At 40.7% G+C, this 15,925-nt stretch overlaps 1 protein-coding gene across 19 annotated transcripts in view; it reads right to left on the reverse strand.

Moving 5' to 3' along the window:
- BCAS3 (BCAS3 microtubule associated cell migration factor) overlaps positions 1-15,925 on the reverse strand; it is a 301,169-nt gene that overhangs the window by 235,497 nt on the left and 49,747 nt on the right. For all 19 annotated transcript variants that reach the window (XM_086858967.1, XM_086858965.1, XM_086858973.1 and 16 more), the window contains exons 12-13: positions 11,821-11,991; positions 2,975-3,068 (exon numbers count right to left, since the gene is read on the reverse strand). In XM_086858967.1, coding sequence (XP_086715093.1) covers positions 2,975-3,068; positions 11,821-11,991 — 265 coding nt within the window. The remainder of the gene's footprint in view (positions 1-2,974; positions 3,069-11,820; positions 11,992-15,925) is intronic.

A 15,925-nucleotide genomic window follows, 5' to 3' on the forward strand; every position in this document is an offset into this window, starting at 1 on the left:
CCTGCAGCTGGAAAACCCCTCTATGCTGCATCTGAGTGCAGAGAAAAGCTTTTACTGGGAAAAGCTGTCTCAGGAGAAGACCACCAGGAAGCTTTGGTAACAAAATGTCCTTTTCAGAGGCCCTAAGGCTACTTACTCGCCTTAACAAATTGGCAATTGAAGCAGAAGCTCTAAAGAAAATCAAACAGGGGATAATTCTCATCTTTCCTGGCTGCCCACGGGGTTTGTTGTACATACAGTTCTTGGCAGTGCAGCCTGACAGGGAAACGAGGCACAAACCTTCCAAAACCAGGAGTGAATGATTTAAACTACCTTTGAATAGACATGAAAACTTCTACACTGAACTTTTCTCCCAAACCAGATAGAAGGGATGGAGATGTTTGAATGGATGCTCCTGGGAATCCCATCTGGAGCCCAGGAGGCCATGTCCAGGTCAGGCTCTGCACTCACCAGGGGACACCACTGGGATCCCAGCACAATCCTCTGCTCTGGTGGGCTCAGAAGCTCAGTCCAGCTCCCAAAATTATTCATTATTGGTCTGTATCACTTGAGGCTCCCACGGAAAGTGGAACTCCAGAGAAGAGCAGCAGTGTCCACATGAAGATGTCCTGGTGTCCTCCAAAACCAAACTCAATGCTCCAACAGCAAGACTCCAGAATGATTAATCATATCTAAAATTTTGGGCTGGTTTCTCTACACTTTATTTCATCTATAAATTGTGAAAATGGCATCTCTGGTCATTTTCACGTTCTCAGGTTTTTGTGTTCCACTTATTCCCACATTGCATCCTCGGGGCCTCGTGCCCAAAACAAACCTTCCTTGGGGAGCCCAGAGGATCTGGCCCTTCTCCTCCCCTCTGCAGGGACAGCAGCAAGAAACTTTATGGGCTTAAAGAACAGACTGTCCACTGGCTGTGGAGAATCTGCCCAGGGGTAGACAATAAAGTATTTAGCAACTCAGCTTTAGCACAAATAAAGCATCTATAATTTGCTTTTAAATGTGCTGAAGTAAAGACAATTGACTGAAATAAAGCTGCAGCCCAGTAGGCTTTAAAATTACTCCCAAAAGCACAAATAACAATTCCTGTAGTGTGGAGAGATGTGGATCATTTAAACACAAGTTGGTTTTGATTATCACAGTTCATAAAGGCCTTTATACCTCTGATCTGTCCAAATGAAGGGAGGATTCTGCTCGTTCTTAACACAATAAAAGTCTATAAAGGGATCTTCCCAAAACTCAGACCTGAGCACCTGTGCAGCTCTTGCACTGAGATATGATGGGATTAAGGGGTTTATCAGCCCCAGAAAGTAAAATTTTCAGTGAATCAGAGGGAAGTGCTCCCTGTTTGTCTCCCCAGCACAGCTCTGCAGTCGCTGTGCTCTGGTGCAGCCACGCAGACACTGCCTGAAATTAGGAGTAAAAGTGAGGTTTCAGAGCAAGCAGCCAAGGACAGAATCAAACACCACCTCTTGTTTTGTTCTCTGTAATGAGCTCAGCCTGATTGCCAATAGACCACTGGAGAATGGGCTGGGATGATGTTACAGTCCTGGCTTCAAACAAAATCCTGCCTTGATGTTAAATAAAGAACACAGAATCCTGGGCTAAGTGCTGCTCTCACTGGAGGCAGCTGAGGGAAGAGTACTCTGCTGGTTTGTCCCCATCCCTCCTGCAAAGCTCCCACAGCATCTGTAAGCAGCCAAAAATAACACCACTTAAAGAAGTGTTTTGCCATTAAACACCATTAACTCTCTAAATTATTGTCATCCCAGTACCTGAGCAAACTGAAGAATTTGATCACAATAGAACTATCCAGCAATTTGCAAAAATATCCTTCCTTTTGAAAAAGAACAAGTTAGTTCAGTTTAGCATAAACATTCTGCCCTTTAAATTTACACAATCCTAGAAACTCTCTTAAGGAGGCATTTCATTCATATCTATATACTATTCTAATTTAAGCAGCTGTATTTACTTCACTGTATTTATTTATTTCATTTAATTAGCACTGCTCCACTCTAGGTATCAACATTCTTCCAGAGCACAAAGCAAAATGACTGTTCTGGAGCTGAGGATTCTCAGTTCACTGCACAGAGCTCCACAAAAAATTCCCTTCCAAGAAAATCCAGGCAGATGAGAATACAGCTTTTCTGTCACAAACTCCCAGTGAACTGCACTGCACTGTTAAAGAGTTCTGACACAACAGATGGGGTGTCAGAATGACACCAACTGGTCAGCAAAAGTGAAAACATAAATGACAGACATTTAGTTTTATTCTCTGAAATGTGACTTCACCCTCCAGATCTTCATGGCATTTGCTGCATTTTAGAAATTGTTGATTTAGGCAATGGAAGCTGTTGATTCCCTGACCACTTCCCTGAGTGCTGCTGCAATCAGCCAGAACATTACTGATCTACAAATAATGAAATGCTAATTGTCAGATTAATAAGGTCAATTAATATACAAGGTTTGTAGTTGTCCCCGCTGCCCACAGTGACTGTTCATTTCTAAAGAGGAAGGACAGAAACAGGTACTTTTGAGGAGTTTCTTACAAGTATTTTCAAATTTTAGTTGATTCTACTCATGAGAGAGGGGAAGATGACAAACTCTTCATTAGCAAACAAATAACAAGTAACTTTAAAAACCAGTGAAACGATTTTATTTCTGTAGTTATGGAGGACTACAATTTAATCCATGGATCCTCTGGATACCTGAGGATCACAACATGTGCAGCTGGCTGGCAGGATCCCAACAGACAGGGATTCCTCAGCAGTGGAAGACTGAATCTCCTCCTTCCTACCACAGTAAAAGTGTTGCTGAAGTTTGAAATTTCCAGGAAAGGCAAATTACACATCCAATTGGAGCAGGTCACCTGCAGTGGCCCAGTGGGACCAGCAATCCCTCCAGAGCCATGGAACACATTCCCATGGGATTAACTGCCTTGTTTACACCAATCCAAATAACCAGAAACATCTCTTACCACTGGGGTTAAAGGCCATGCAGCAAATGGGCTTCTCATGGGCAGGGAAATGGGCCACGATGCCATCGCTGTCCGAGTCCTCGCTCACCAGGACCTGGGGGACAGAACACAGCCCAGGATTAGCAGGGAAAACACTCCAGAGGGAGATTCCCAATTTACTGGCACAGGGATTGGTTTGTAAGGTGTTCATGTTCACAGTGTAACTGCACATCAGCTGAACAGCAATAATCCTCGGGAATTCTCTCAGCTACAGAGACATCAGACCTCCCCTAGTAACCAGAAAGGATTAGCCACTTTATGCCTGGATTCCCTATTATTTATCCTATTCAAATTAGGGAAAAGAGAAAAATATTCCTGTTTTGCTCCATGAATTATTGCTGCCTGCACAAGAGCTCATTACACCATGCTGTGCAGGAAGCTCCATTTGAGGTTTCCAGTAACAAAATCACATCCTAGAAAGAAAAGGGAATATTTAACTCTTACATAAATCAGTGTTTTGATCCCAAGTACATAAGGCAAACAAGTGGAAGACCAGACCAAACCCCAGAGAAAGCAGGTTTGCTTTCCATGAGTCCCTCAGGTGGGAACAGCTTCCATCCTGCTGTCAGTGGTGCTGGAATTGAGAGATCTGGATTTTCAAAGGATGCAAGGAATGCCAAGGGCTGGGAGTGTGGATGGAAGCAGCTGCACTGTGGAATTCACAGTTAATATGAAATTTCTCCAACTTGAAACTGCCTCACTCAAAATGAGGTAACATTATTACAAAGGTTGTTATCAAAAAAATAGGCCCAAATAAAATACCTTCTTGTGAAAAAAAAAGGAATTAAAATATAGGAGAGAGTTTTCACAGCACAGGGAAATTCAGTGGAAAAGGAAATACCTGGACTGAGATCTGTGTTGTGCAGCAGCTTCTGGGGAAAAGGACAAAGGATGAGCTTTTGGGGTTTTAAACAAAAGCAAATTTGAAGCTGATAAAGATCCTGGCCCAATCAAACTAAAACTGACTGTGAGGACATATAAAGGGACAAAATATCTAAGTTTAATTACATGAAAAGCAAAGATATTCCTAGATTTATAGAAAAGAACCAGAAGATGTGTGGACAAAACCATGCAAGAGCTGTAGGAATGTTTTATTCCTTGATTACATCATCCTTAAAGCTGAATTAAAACAAAAAGAAAGATCTGTCAGAAAAGGACTTGAAAAAGGGGGTTTTGTGGTGAGCAAAAACCATCTTAGACAGTGCAAAACCACCCTGAATAATTTGTCTGTCTCTTCCAAAATAATCTGTAATGTTTTTAATACTTCCTATCCCAAACAGATATCAAAATAATTTGAAGATATTTTTCAGCTTCAGAAAACGAGGAATCCTCTCCTGGTGCTCGGAGCAGTCCTGGAATGGGGCTGGAGGGGCCTGGGCCCGCCTGGCTGGCAGAGCCCAGAGCTCTGGCACTGTCACAGCACAATTATGGCTTTGCTCTCCCTCGTCAGCATTTCGTGCTCCTTCCAGAACCACGAAACCAGAGGGTCTGGAGATCTTCCGAAGGCTTTTCAAAGGAGCACGGCTCTGCCTCACCCAGACAAACTCAGGCACTCCCAGCCAGCATTTATCACAGCCCCCACTCCCACGGAGCTGGCCTCAGCATCAACATTTTGCTCTAATTAAAGAGAAATGATAATGACAAACTAACACCATAAACCAGCTTCACGAAGAATTTTTTTTTTGCAGGTCTAGCCTGTTAAATAAAAATATTTGATCAGAAATGTGTGGGTATCACAGGATCTAAATTCTTGCTAGAAACAGTTATATAGGATATTTCATATGCAGCCTCTTCTCCAGGATTAATTCAACATGGCTTTATTTGAGAAAAAATAAAAATGATAAATGCACTGCTGTTATCACCCCTGCAACATGAACCCCTGTCCAACAGGCAGAGCACTGGATGGCAACCTGATCTTAAATAGTTTTTGTCTGGAAATACGATACAAAGCAAAAAGTCACAACATTAAAAACTGCAAAACAACTTAGACTTAGAAAGAGAAAACTTGAGAACTCAAAAAAGGCCAAATGTCTATTTGTATGTGATGTTCACTGATCCCATGCTTTCAATCCTTTTGTCATTTACTGCTTAAAAAATATCTTCTTGAAAAAAAAACAAAACTCCAAAAGCAGTCTTTAAAGATCTTCCTCCTTCTCTACAAAAGCTGATTTTCTGATGCAGCAAACCAGCCTTTGCAGATTCAAATTCAAGTATACTCATCTCCTGTACTAACCAAGAAAAGGAAAATGAAAGCAAAAAAATCTAACCAGAAAAGCACCTTCATCACTCATAATTTGGAAATCTTGGGCAGTGGGGAATGTGACACTCGGGGCTCCTTTCTCAGCACCTGATGGGTGTCAGCCCCTGTGTCAGAATGGACAGAGCTGCCTTTGGGAACACACATGGAAACAACACTTGCTTGTGCGTGAAAAGATGAAAAAATTAAATTTTTTAATTTTAATTTAATCTTTTTAAAATTATCATGAAGAAAAGAAATCCTTTAGGAACAGAGCAAAATACTTTTGAAATCACCAATCTTTGTTGACATCTTCAGGATATGTCAAGTCTTCCCCCTGCTTTTCTGCACTGCACTTGGGGATAACAAATATCACATTTTACAATTCCAACCCTATGAAGGAAGGAGAAAAAAACAATCCAAGGAACTGGACTCAACTCCATCATCAACCAAATGTCCCTCCCAAAGGTGCCACCAAACCAAAGCCTGGTTCCCATCCCAGCTCAGAGCTTGCAAAGCTTTAAATCCCAGCGTGATCTTCCCTTTCTTACAGAGCTTCAGGAAATCAAAATGACGCTGATGCAACACCCGCTGCTTTAGGAACATCAAACCCGTACCACCAGCTCCTCCAGCCAGCTGAGGGTTTCATGCCCCTGAAAACAGCAGAGTTGGGAATTTTTCCTGGAAATCAAACCAGAGGGACAATTTCCCTAATAACACATGCAAGGGCTGTCAGAGAGCTCGAGGGAAGCAGCTCATTCTCCTTCCCAGAGCGTGCAGAGCCCACAGGAATTCCGAGGCTACAATTTTTTTCCTCCCAAACAGGCTTCCTTCTCCAAGGTAGTGGCCTCTAACCACTCTGCTAAAAAACCTCCCAAAGTCTCTCATTGAGAAAAGTTCAGGAATCTCAGCCTTGCTCTGGTGATCACAGAGCCACTGAAGCCCAGCAGGATCCTCCCTGCAGAGCTCCCAACAAGAGACCAACACTGAGACTTTTCTGCCAAAGTCCTGCTGAACGAGCCCTCAGCTGCTCCCGATGCCCAAAAACATTTTATCAAGAGCTGCAACAGCATTTTCCCCAAAGCTTCCCAGCCAAAGAGCCCTTGGCTGGATGTACTGAGCCAAACCAGCTCCCAGAGCATCTCTGGTACAGCAGAACTCTGAAGTTCATCAAAGATTCACCAAATTGCCTTTATCTCACCCTAAAAGAAGAGACAAAGCACTGAGGGCATCGTTGCATTTCCTACCAGCCACCAGTGTTTGTTTGGAGGGCAGGAGATAACTGCAGCCAGAGCTTTTTTCTCCTATGCCATATTCTCCTTCCTCCGTGGTATTTTCAGTACTGCTGAACAGAAGCCACTTGTAATTATGACTTTAATTATTTTAATCTTTAAAGGCAAATTACACCACTTATCCCAGTGGAGACATGTTTTTAAATAAAACATGAAAGTAACACAAATGAAAATGGACCCAAATCTAATCAAGCAGGTCCTAGTCTTAATACAATTAAGAAAAGAGTAATCCCATCATCATAAAAACAAATAGGTTTGGCAATAATTATAAATATGAATATTGTATAACAAATATTTGCTGTACACTTGAGATCCCCAATGCTTTAAAGAGCTGGAGTATGATTCACAAAGAGCCTCCCCCAAGTTACAGCCAAGGTCAAACTTCAGTGGAAAGGGGCTAAAAGTGATAGATCTGTGGCATTAACTACTGCACTCCTTTTAATAGAATCCAGCATAAACTCAAACCAGCCTTGTGCTCAGCCTGAACCATTTATCTGAGACAAAAATGTCTTCTTGACAAAAACCAGATCTCCTTTAATAAAAGTGAGGCAGACAGTATTATGCTCTGAGGGAATCCTGTTGCTCTTTTTATATTTATATATAAAAAGAATTCTTCTGTAATACACGGAGATATAAAAAGTGAGGAAAATTGAGGCCAAATATCTGAGCATCAGAACATCAGATCAGCCTTTGCCAAAGCTGCTCCTAAAATAAAAGCCCTGGTGTTAATGACCAGTGGAATTATGTCTGTAGTTAAAGTTTTATTATTGAATATGCTTCAGTCTTTGAGCTTCTTTTTGCATCAGACCAAAATTTCACAACAATTCCTGCTCCTGATAAGCATCTTGATATGGTTCAATTGCAATCAACTCCTCACCAAATGAAAATGAACTTTGGAAAGTGCAGCAGGCGGCTGCTTTTTTTCCTGAAAATTCTTCTTTAATGCAATAAAAAGTTAATAGGGAACAGAAAAAAAAAAAAAAAAAAAAGCCCTGATCACATTTTAAAACATAAATAGATCAACATGTTATCTTAGTTTGCTGAGCTGTTTTGAAAATATTCCCTCCAATATTCCTGAGTTGTGGATGAGCTGCACAGTGAGATTTCATCAATCACAGCCCCGGCAAACGTACCCAGAATTGAATTTTGGGTTTTTAACTGGCCACATCTTTCTCTGTCAACCAACTGTTAGATGTTGAACAGATTTACATTCTGCCCCAAAACTGGTGACTTTTGAGCAAGGTCATTATTGCAGCCTGCACGTGGGTGGCCCAGTGGATGAATTAATTAAGAATACAGAAACAAAGGTCGAAAGAAAATAATTTTTCTTTCAAACCCAAGCCAATAAAGTCTTACACATTTAATTCCAATTACTGAAAAAGAGGACATCTGTACAGCTTTAGGTTTATCCATTTCAACTAATTAAGGGATTCAAATAAATAGTCCTTCCATCTAACTGAAAAGTTTGCTAACACTTCATTAGAAGGAAGTTTAAACAAGCACACAACCTTGTTAACATATTTTGGTTTACCACAAAGTTACTTGGGCATCTCGATAATTATTTTTATTCCTTTTACAAATATCTCCTGACAGCCAATGTCAATAATTCTGCATTCCTCTGCATTTATTTAATTACCTCACCATTCAAATTTTCTTAAAGTAGCACCAACTTTGAAAGTAGGAACTATCACATAAACAACTGCTGGGGATGAGAGTTTACTACAGTATCTACATTAATAAGGTTTATTAAAAATACTTGCCCTGCAGATTTAATCCTGCAAGATTACATTAGGAGAGTTCTTTGGTCTTTAATTGTGGATTTTTCAGTAGTGAGTTTGCATTTCACTCTCTGCCATGGCAGCAGTGAATGAGACACATCGAACTCCCTCTCACATCCCTCATATTTAATGCCTTTGGAATGATAAAAAATCAGTCAGTCCTCCTGGTGTGTGTTCAGAACATGTCCCTTCATCATCCTCCTGTCACAGAAATTGCTGTATTTGTACACAGGCACAGAGCAGCTCAGTCCACCTTTAGAACCTGTGTGCTGAGCTTGAAATAACTGGAAAGGCACTTGGATCATTAATTAGAAAAACTTTAGACACATTTATTTTTTAAAAAATGCTTCCCCACTCAAAAAAAAGGTTAATTATCCTCCAAAATGATGCATTTGCCTGTCTTAGATTCATTGTTGTCTTCCATTTTCTTTCTAAAACAGATTAATTATTTCAGTTTTTTTTTTTTACTGTATCTTATCTTACAGGCATATTTTATTACTTGGAAAATGTATCTTTCACTGCAACACCCAAATTCTTGGTCAGGCTGTGCAGGTTTGATAGAAATCTTTATTGACCTGAAGGAGGTGAGGTATTTATTTTATATTAGGAGGGCACTGATGATAAGAAAATAATTCCTCCCTGCTTCTGAAATTCCCCTCAGCTGTGACAAGGCTGAAACCCATGTGAGCACACAGCAATCCCTGCTGAATAGGATTCAAGGCTTTCCAAGTGTTCATTTAGCCCAGAAAATACTTGGCTGGAATTTTTAATTCAGGGTTTCTCAGTGAGTGGAGGAAGAGCCTGATGGGCACAGCCATGAACATCCCAAACCAGGAATCTCATCCCTGCAGGAAGGGTTTGTTGATTCCACCCAGAACTCTTACTGTCAGGAATCTGAAAACTGGGTTGATAAAACAAGGGAAAATCCTTTCACTGAGAGTGGCTCAGCACTGAGGAGGAGCTCCCCCACGGGAAAGTGGAGTCACCATCCCTGGGAGGATTCAAAAAACGAGCAGATGTGACAATTTGGTGTCAGGGGAATGGCAGGATTCAACCAAAGGCTGGACTGGATGACCTTGCAGGCCTTTCCCAAACTTACTGATTCTGTGAATCTGTGATTCTATAAACCAGGAACTTTAGAAAAACCACTGGTGACCCTAAAACAGAGAGAGGCTGGACTTGGCATCACCGACCTGCCCCACCACGTCTCCATCTCAGCCAAAGCGATGATGGAGCTCAGGTGACCACAAACTGATTTTCCACTGGAGAGTAAAACAATGTCACAAATTCCCGGCATGAGGAGCTCACACATTTGGGATCAGCTCCACGCTGGAGCCTGCTGGGGTCCAGGGCAGCCCCAACGAGCTCAGGGAGATTCTCACCTCCCTGAAAGGTCAGAGGTGCTGAAACACTTCCCTGAATCCTGCCTGAACCCAGCCAGGGTTAACCAGCCAGGACAAACGAGTGCCATCCACACTGGCATTCCTTGCAGGAATTCTCCTGCCAGCCACAGCATCACATCCCTGCCAGGCTCCTCGGGATCTCTGCCAAAACCAGGATCTACCAGCTCACATCTGCAAAAAATTCACATTTCCACTGGAAACAGAGCTGGGGGCACAGGAAGAGACTCAGAGGGACTGGGAGCACCCAGGACCCTCCTCACAGGAGAAGGTTCTGTACTGGCAGTGTGGAATGACCATGTACAAAGTGCATTTATTTCTTTTTAATCAGATTTCTTTTTGCCAGAGGAATATTTCAGTAAGAAAAAAAAAATAAAAAATCAAAAAATCTCCTGCACCATGAAAATCATAACAATGCCAAAGAAAGGTTATTTTCTTTTTTCCTGGAAATAAATATAATTCTGAAAGCAAATCGCAGCACTGGATATAAATTATATAATTTAACAGCATTTAAAAACTTCAGATGACAAAAATATGAATGCAATACACACCATTAGGATATCCAGCTTCCTGGAGGTTGAAGACAAAACTTATTTTCCTAGAGCTGATGGCTTATTTATGTTAGAGCAGCAGGGTTTGGACAAGACAAACATTATCATTTTTACAGCTCCTCTCCTGTAGTGCCCTTTAGGCTTTGATAGCTCCCTAGTATTGTTAGGGTCAGAGGACAAGTTCATAAAACCTCTAAATCATATAAAACAAGCCTTAAAAACCTGAGATCTATCATTTTTTCCCCCCAGGCCTATGCAGAAGAATCAAAGCACAGACAGCAACCAGCAGAAATAATGACCACATTAAACAGCTTCATCAGAAATTTATGAAGTCAAATTTGCCTTTTTTTTTTATCTTTCCTTGTTGTATATGAAGAGCCAAAAGATTTTTTTTTTCCTGGAAACAAAAACAAATCCCAACAGCCAACAGAATTATTTTAGGACCTGGCTCTAAGATTTTAATTGTTTTTTTTTTTTTACATTATCTTCTTTCTCTTATTTCAGTTTTGGAAGAAAATGTCTATACTGTTTCATAAACAATTCCTTTTCAATGCAACATTGCTTGGTTAATTACTTCCAAAATTAATTGTCAGGGAAGAACCATAATGAAGTTTTTGTTTTGCTTTGTTTTTTTCAAGTAAAAGATTTTATTTTCCTGTCAAGAAAAGAACATAAAATAATGGGCAAAATATCTGACTTCTGATGTGTCCTTAATACCTCACTAACTTACCTGCAATGAGAATGAAAAAGATAGGGGAAAACATGAAAAAATTGAAGGGTTTTTTTTGCTTTAAATTCAATAAATGTGACTATGAGGAAAAAAATCTCACGGACTAGTTACAGAATAATGAAGTGTGTGGGAGTTCTGCATAAACACTGAATCCAGGACCAGACACTTTAAAATTAAATGAGTGGTAGAAACAAAACAAAAAAAGACATGGATATCTTCTCTGTCATAAAGACAGGAAAATCCAGCAATTTAAAAGCTGTCTGATAATGGTGTGGAGTTTGTAACAAATGATTCTGCCTGTGTATTATTATCTACACTAAATTTACTCTGTTGTTATAAAACAGTACAAATGCCTCACAGCACAGCATCGTGCTCAACTGCATTTGGGATTTACCTAAAATTGTAAGTTTTACACTTCATACCCAACTTCTCTCATCATTTATTTTAGCCTGGAATTCACCAATTCCCCCTATTCCTGAAGAACCCCATATTCCAGCCACGTTCTGTATTAATAACTATCATCAGACATCTCCACTTGGACTGATCAGCATCAATCAATGTCAATTAGGAACAAGTGTTGGGGAGACAAAATGTGACACTTCACACTTGATCTTGTCAAAGTGTCACATAAATATGCTGCAAGGACAATATATATTTTGGCTGCATTTCAGTCCCAAACAGGATTTTACCCCAGCTCTGTGAGTCTGTAAAACTCCCGCCCCGGTGAAAATCTGGTTTATTTTTCACTCCCAACAGCACAAAAACGATTTTCCTGGGAATGTGGTGGCAGTGCAGGCTGTGGCTGTGTGCACACTGTTACCTGTCCCTCTGCCACGGTCTCGGTGTCGATGATGGTGACAATCCCAGGCACCAGGGGACTGCGGCGGAGGTTGCTGTGAGCCAGGATTTCCTCCTCGGTGGCTCCCGACGGCAGCGTCCCCGTCAGCTGTGTCACCACCTTCCCCACCATCGTCAGCCCAGTCTTTATTGTCTGCAAAAAAGGGGGAAAAAAAACCCAAAACAAACCCTTAAACAGTGTTTAGAGCTGTGCTGTGGGTTCAGCTCAGATTTTTTTCTAGAAATTGATTTGTTCAGGAATGATGTATCAGCTGCAAAAGGCTGGAATAAAACAGCTTGAAAAAATTTGGCATACTAGCAAATGGAAGAATTCACCTTTATTTTGGAAGTCAATTATGCCAAAGCATTATTGAAAAAAGAAGTACTTTAATATTGAAATAATTTAATGGTTTTTGTATTTTAAGTTGGGTTTTTTTTTAACTTTGATTTTACTTATTCCCACAGCATGGATGGTCAGAAGGATCAAAGATGAGGCCACAATGGGTGTGAGGAGGGCATTGCTCACACAAATTTCAAACAGCCCCTAAGGCTGACAGTTTTGTCTTCTGCACAGTGCAAGAGACCAAGAATTTGGCCTTTGCTACATCTGACACACTTATTTTTTACTCAGTAATTAAGCATTAAAACTGAATATGAGACACAAATCCAGCAAAATTAAAAATGCCACCCCCAAGGTCCTGGAACTTCCAGGCACATCCCAGCACAAGGAATGGGACTTTCCAGGCTCTGCATGTTTCCCAGACATGGGTTTGAAATCACATTCATTGCACCAGCTTTTAGCAGCTAAAGATGCTGAAGATTATTTCTATTTTGCTTTATTTTATTTGGAGAAAGAAGCGGAGTAGATACAGTAGGAGAGATGCAGACTGAAAAGAAAAACAAGCCCAACTATAACTTTAAATATTTTCTCCTTGAACCAAGGACTGTGCCTTATTTGCCTGTAAAGAATTGAGCAGATTTATTATGCAATATAAATAAGAAATAGCAAAAGATATCAGAATGGAATGACACTGTAACAAGCCAATTCTTAACTAAAAAGACAAGCTAAGCTGCCTGCTAAATTGAAAAGGAAAAAAATGTCCAGATCCCAGGCTGAAACCAAGAAGCAGCCACAAATCAATTGCAACTGCTTTGTTTAGTGCTAAAATCTCAAACTGCAGTGATTAGAAAACACATTAGTGTTCATCAATTAGCAGCCAAACGTTTGTTTTAATAATTCATGGGAAATGACTTACACAAAGTCTGTTAGTGTGTTGTCAGGAAAGCCTCTGAAGGGCCAACAGCAGCAGGCGCCACACGGTATCGATGGCCACGGCCAGCCAGGAAGGCTGATTAACCTCTGAGATGCCTCTGCTGATGGACTCACCCCATTAATGCTAATGGAGATACTTCCACTTAAAATCGAGCCAGGCCTTTAGCACAGCAATGGCTTTGGGGGTTTAAAGTCTTTAGTAATATCCTGCCATTTGTTTCTTGTTATTTCTTTTTATACCCGGCTAAGACAGAGGAGAATAAAACGGGTTTTAACAGCGGCGGATTCAGGAGGCTGGGAGAGGTAACATAAAGCAGATATTGATAGCTGAGGAATAAACCTAAAATAGCCCCTGTGCCATCACAGGGATGCATTCCAGCTCTCCTGGCAAAAACTGACAAGGCAGTTTTTTGGCCAATAGCTAAAATCCTAGAAAATGATTCGTTCTCAGTTTATAAAGCAGGGAGGAGAAAGCAGTAAATGCTACACGGTGAAACACCTGTGTGAGGGAAAAGGCTACAAACTGTGACTGACCTCTTTTAGAAAATATCTTTAATATTCATAATGAGAGCAATGGGATGACAAAATACCAACCATGAATTCACAGCTGTCTAGAAGAGAGTGCCAGTGCTGACGCTGCGTGCGGGAGCAGCGTGGGCCTGCAGCAGGGAGAGGTGTGCAGAGATGTGGCCAAGGCCATTAGCTCAGAAATATCAGTGCAGAACCATTACAGCACTTACTGCCCTGTGCTGTTGTGTATATTTGCAAAAACTTCTGGGGTAATCTTTAACCTTTCCCATGCCATATCAGCTGTCCCCTCCATCCATTAGGGCTAATGACCTTGCTCTCACATAAGCTGCTAGTCCTCATTAAGAAGTTATCAGGTAACAAGAGAAAACAGATGCAGCCTTTGCTAAATCACTTTACCAGTACAGGATTAAAAGATATGGAGAAGGAATCAAACAAAGGAGTTATGAGGTGAGAAGAACTTGGTTTATAATTTGATGTGGGACATGTGACAGAGCAAATACATTTTAAATGAAATGGGTTCAAGTTTGCACTGTCCCAGTTCCTTTGTCACCAGTGAAGTCTGCTGATAAATAAAATTATAATACTTGATCCAGTTCCTTTTATAACCAATGATCTGCAGTGTGCAGAAACACACATTATTCATTAGCTCATGTGTATCCTATCTACTTCAAAATATGTCTGTTCACATTCATTTGACTATAAATACGTACATATATTTAACTGAAATAGATGTATGCCCACACATCTCATTTAATTGAAAAGTAAATACAACTTTAATTAGATGAAAAGAATTAAAATGCACCATTCAGTGCCTGTTAGGATGCTTTGCTCTAACAAAGGCCTTGCATCCTTTTAGTGACAGCACAATATATTGTTCCTCTTTCTCATAATAAATACATTTTATATGATCTGTTTGATTGCAAATGAAAAATCTACAGAAAGCAGAAGGAGAAATCAAAAAGATCTGCCTTGGGTGTCAACACAGTGAGGTTGAGCCTCACACTCAGTTTGAACAAAGGGATAATAGGGTTTACTCTAAAAGAAATTCCATGTCCATGCTACTCTGTTCAACTGGACTGAAAAGAGAATTTATCTATGGAAGAGACTTTTCTGTCTACATGCACTGAGGGCATTCTTCAACACCTCTAAGGAATGATACTTTCATTTCTCCAAACACATCCATTTTTACCTTCACTCATCATTAATCCAAATGTGAATCTTGACACATTTTCTGCTTGGTCAAATGACAGAAAGTACCAGAGCTTTTGGAACATGAACACCCAGAAAGCCACCAACACGATCACAACTTTGACCTCAGTGGTTTTGGTTAGCAGGGACCTTCCTAAATAATTCCCAAGTTATTTGATTAAGGAGGAAATTTATTTGCAGCACCTCCCACTGAGGACAAACCCCTGGCCCCACCAGGACATGGGTCAGCAAAGGGAAAACCATCACAGAAAATATTCTGCGCTGCCACCAAGACCTTCTAGAGAGGATCTGAAGGGCAATTCTCCAAAGTGACCCTGCTGAAAGCTCTCAGCTTTCCTTCTCTTTCATAAGAAGGTTCTTTCACTTCATTAGAAAATTGGAAGCCAACCAGAGAAAAGGCTGTAACCCAAGGTAACCTGGCAAAACAAGAACTTTAATGGAACCACTTCTGAACCAAAAAGCAGCAGTGCAGGGAAAAGGAAAGGACATCCACTTCCCAAGAAGCTGCTCCTGTGCTGATCAAAGCAAAGGAAATACAAACCCCTGCAGCTGATAGGACACAACAACGGCAGAGGTTCATAAATGAAGAATTCAATAAGGAAAGAGTGAATTTGATGGTGAAGTAATGAGATGGAAAAAGAGCAATAGATATGTGGAGCATCTATTTGCCAGCAAGAAAGTCAGCTCTGCAGTTATCAGAGATGAAAACCTGCTGGACAGCAAGCCAAGACTCAATGAAATCACTAATAAATTAAACATTGCAGATTTACTGTGGTGCGCTCATGGATAACAAATTAATACACTAAGGCTGAGACACTCCTCAAGAGCCAAATCATGCAAATATTTAAAACTATATTAGTATTAATCTTGTCTATTACAGTAACATCCAACAGGCAGGAGCATGAGCAATGTGTTGTGCAAATACAGAGCAGCACAGAGCCCATGCCCTGGGGATTATCCCCTTTCCTAACTCTCACTGGGGGTTTATCTCTGTACAGAGGCTAACAATCTTCTCTTTCCTATGATTATAAACACATTTTATCTTCTGTATCTACTCACATGATGCAATAGCACT

The sequence above is a fragment of the Cyanistes caeruleus genome, chromosome 21, assembly GCF_971803275.1.
Source record: "Cyanistes caeruleus chromosome 21, bCyaCae1.hap1.1, whole genome shotgun sequence".
NCBI classification, from domain to species: domain Eukaryota; kingdom Metazoa; phylum Chordata; class Aves; order Passeriformes; family Paridae; genus Cyanistes; species Cyanistes caeruleus.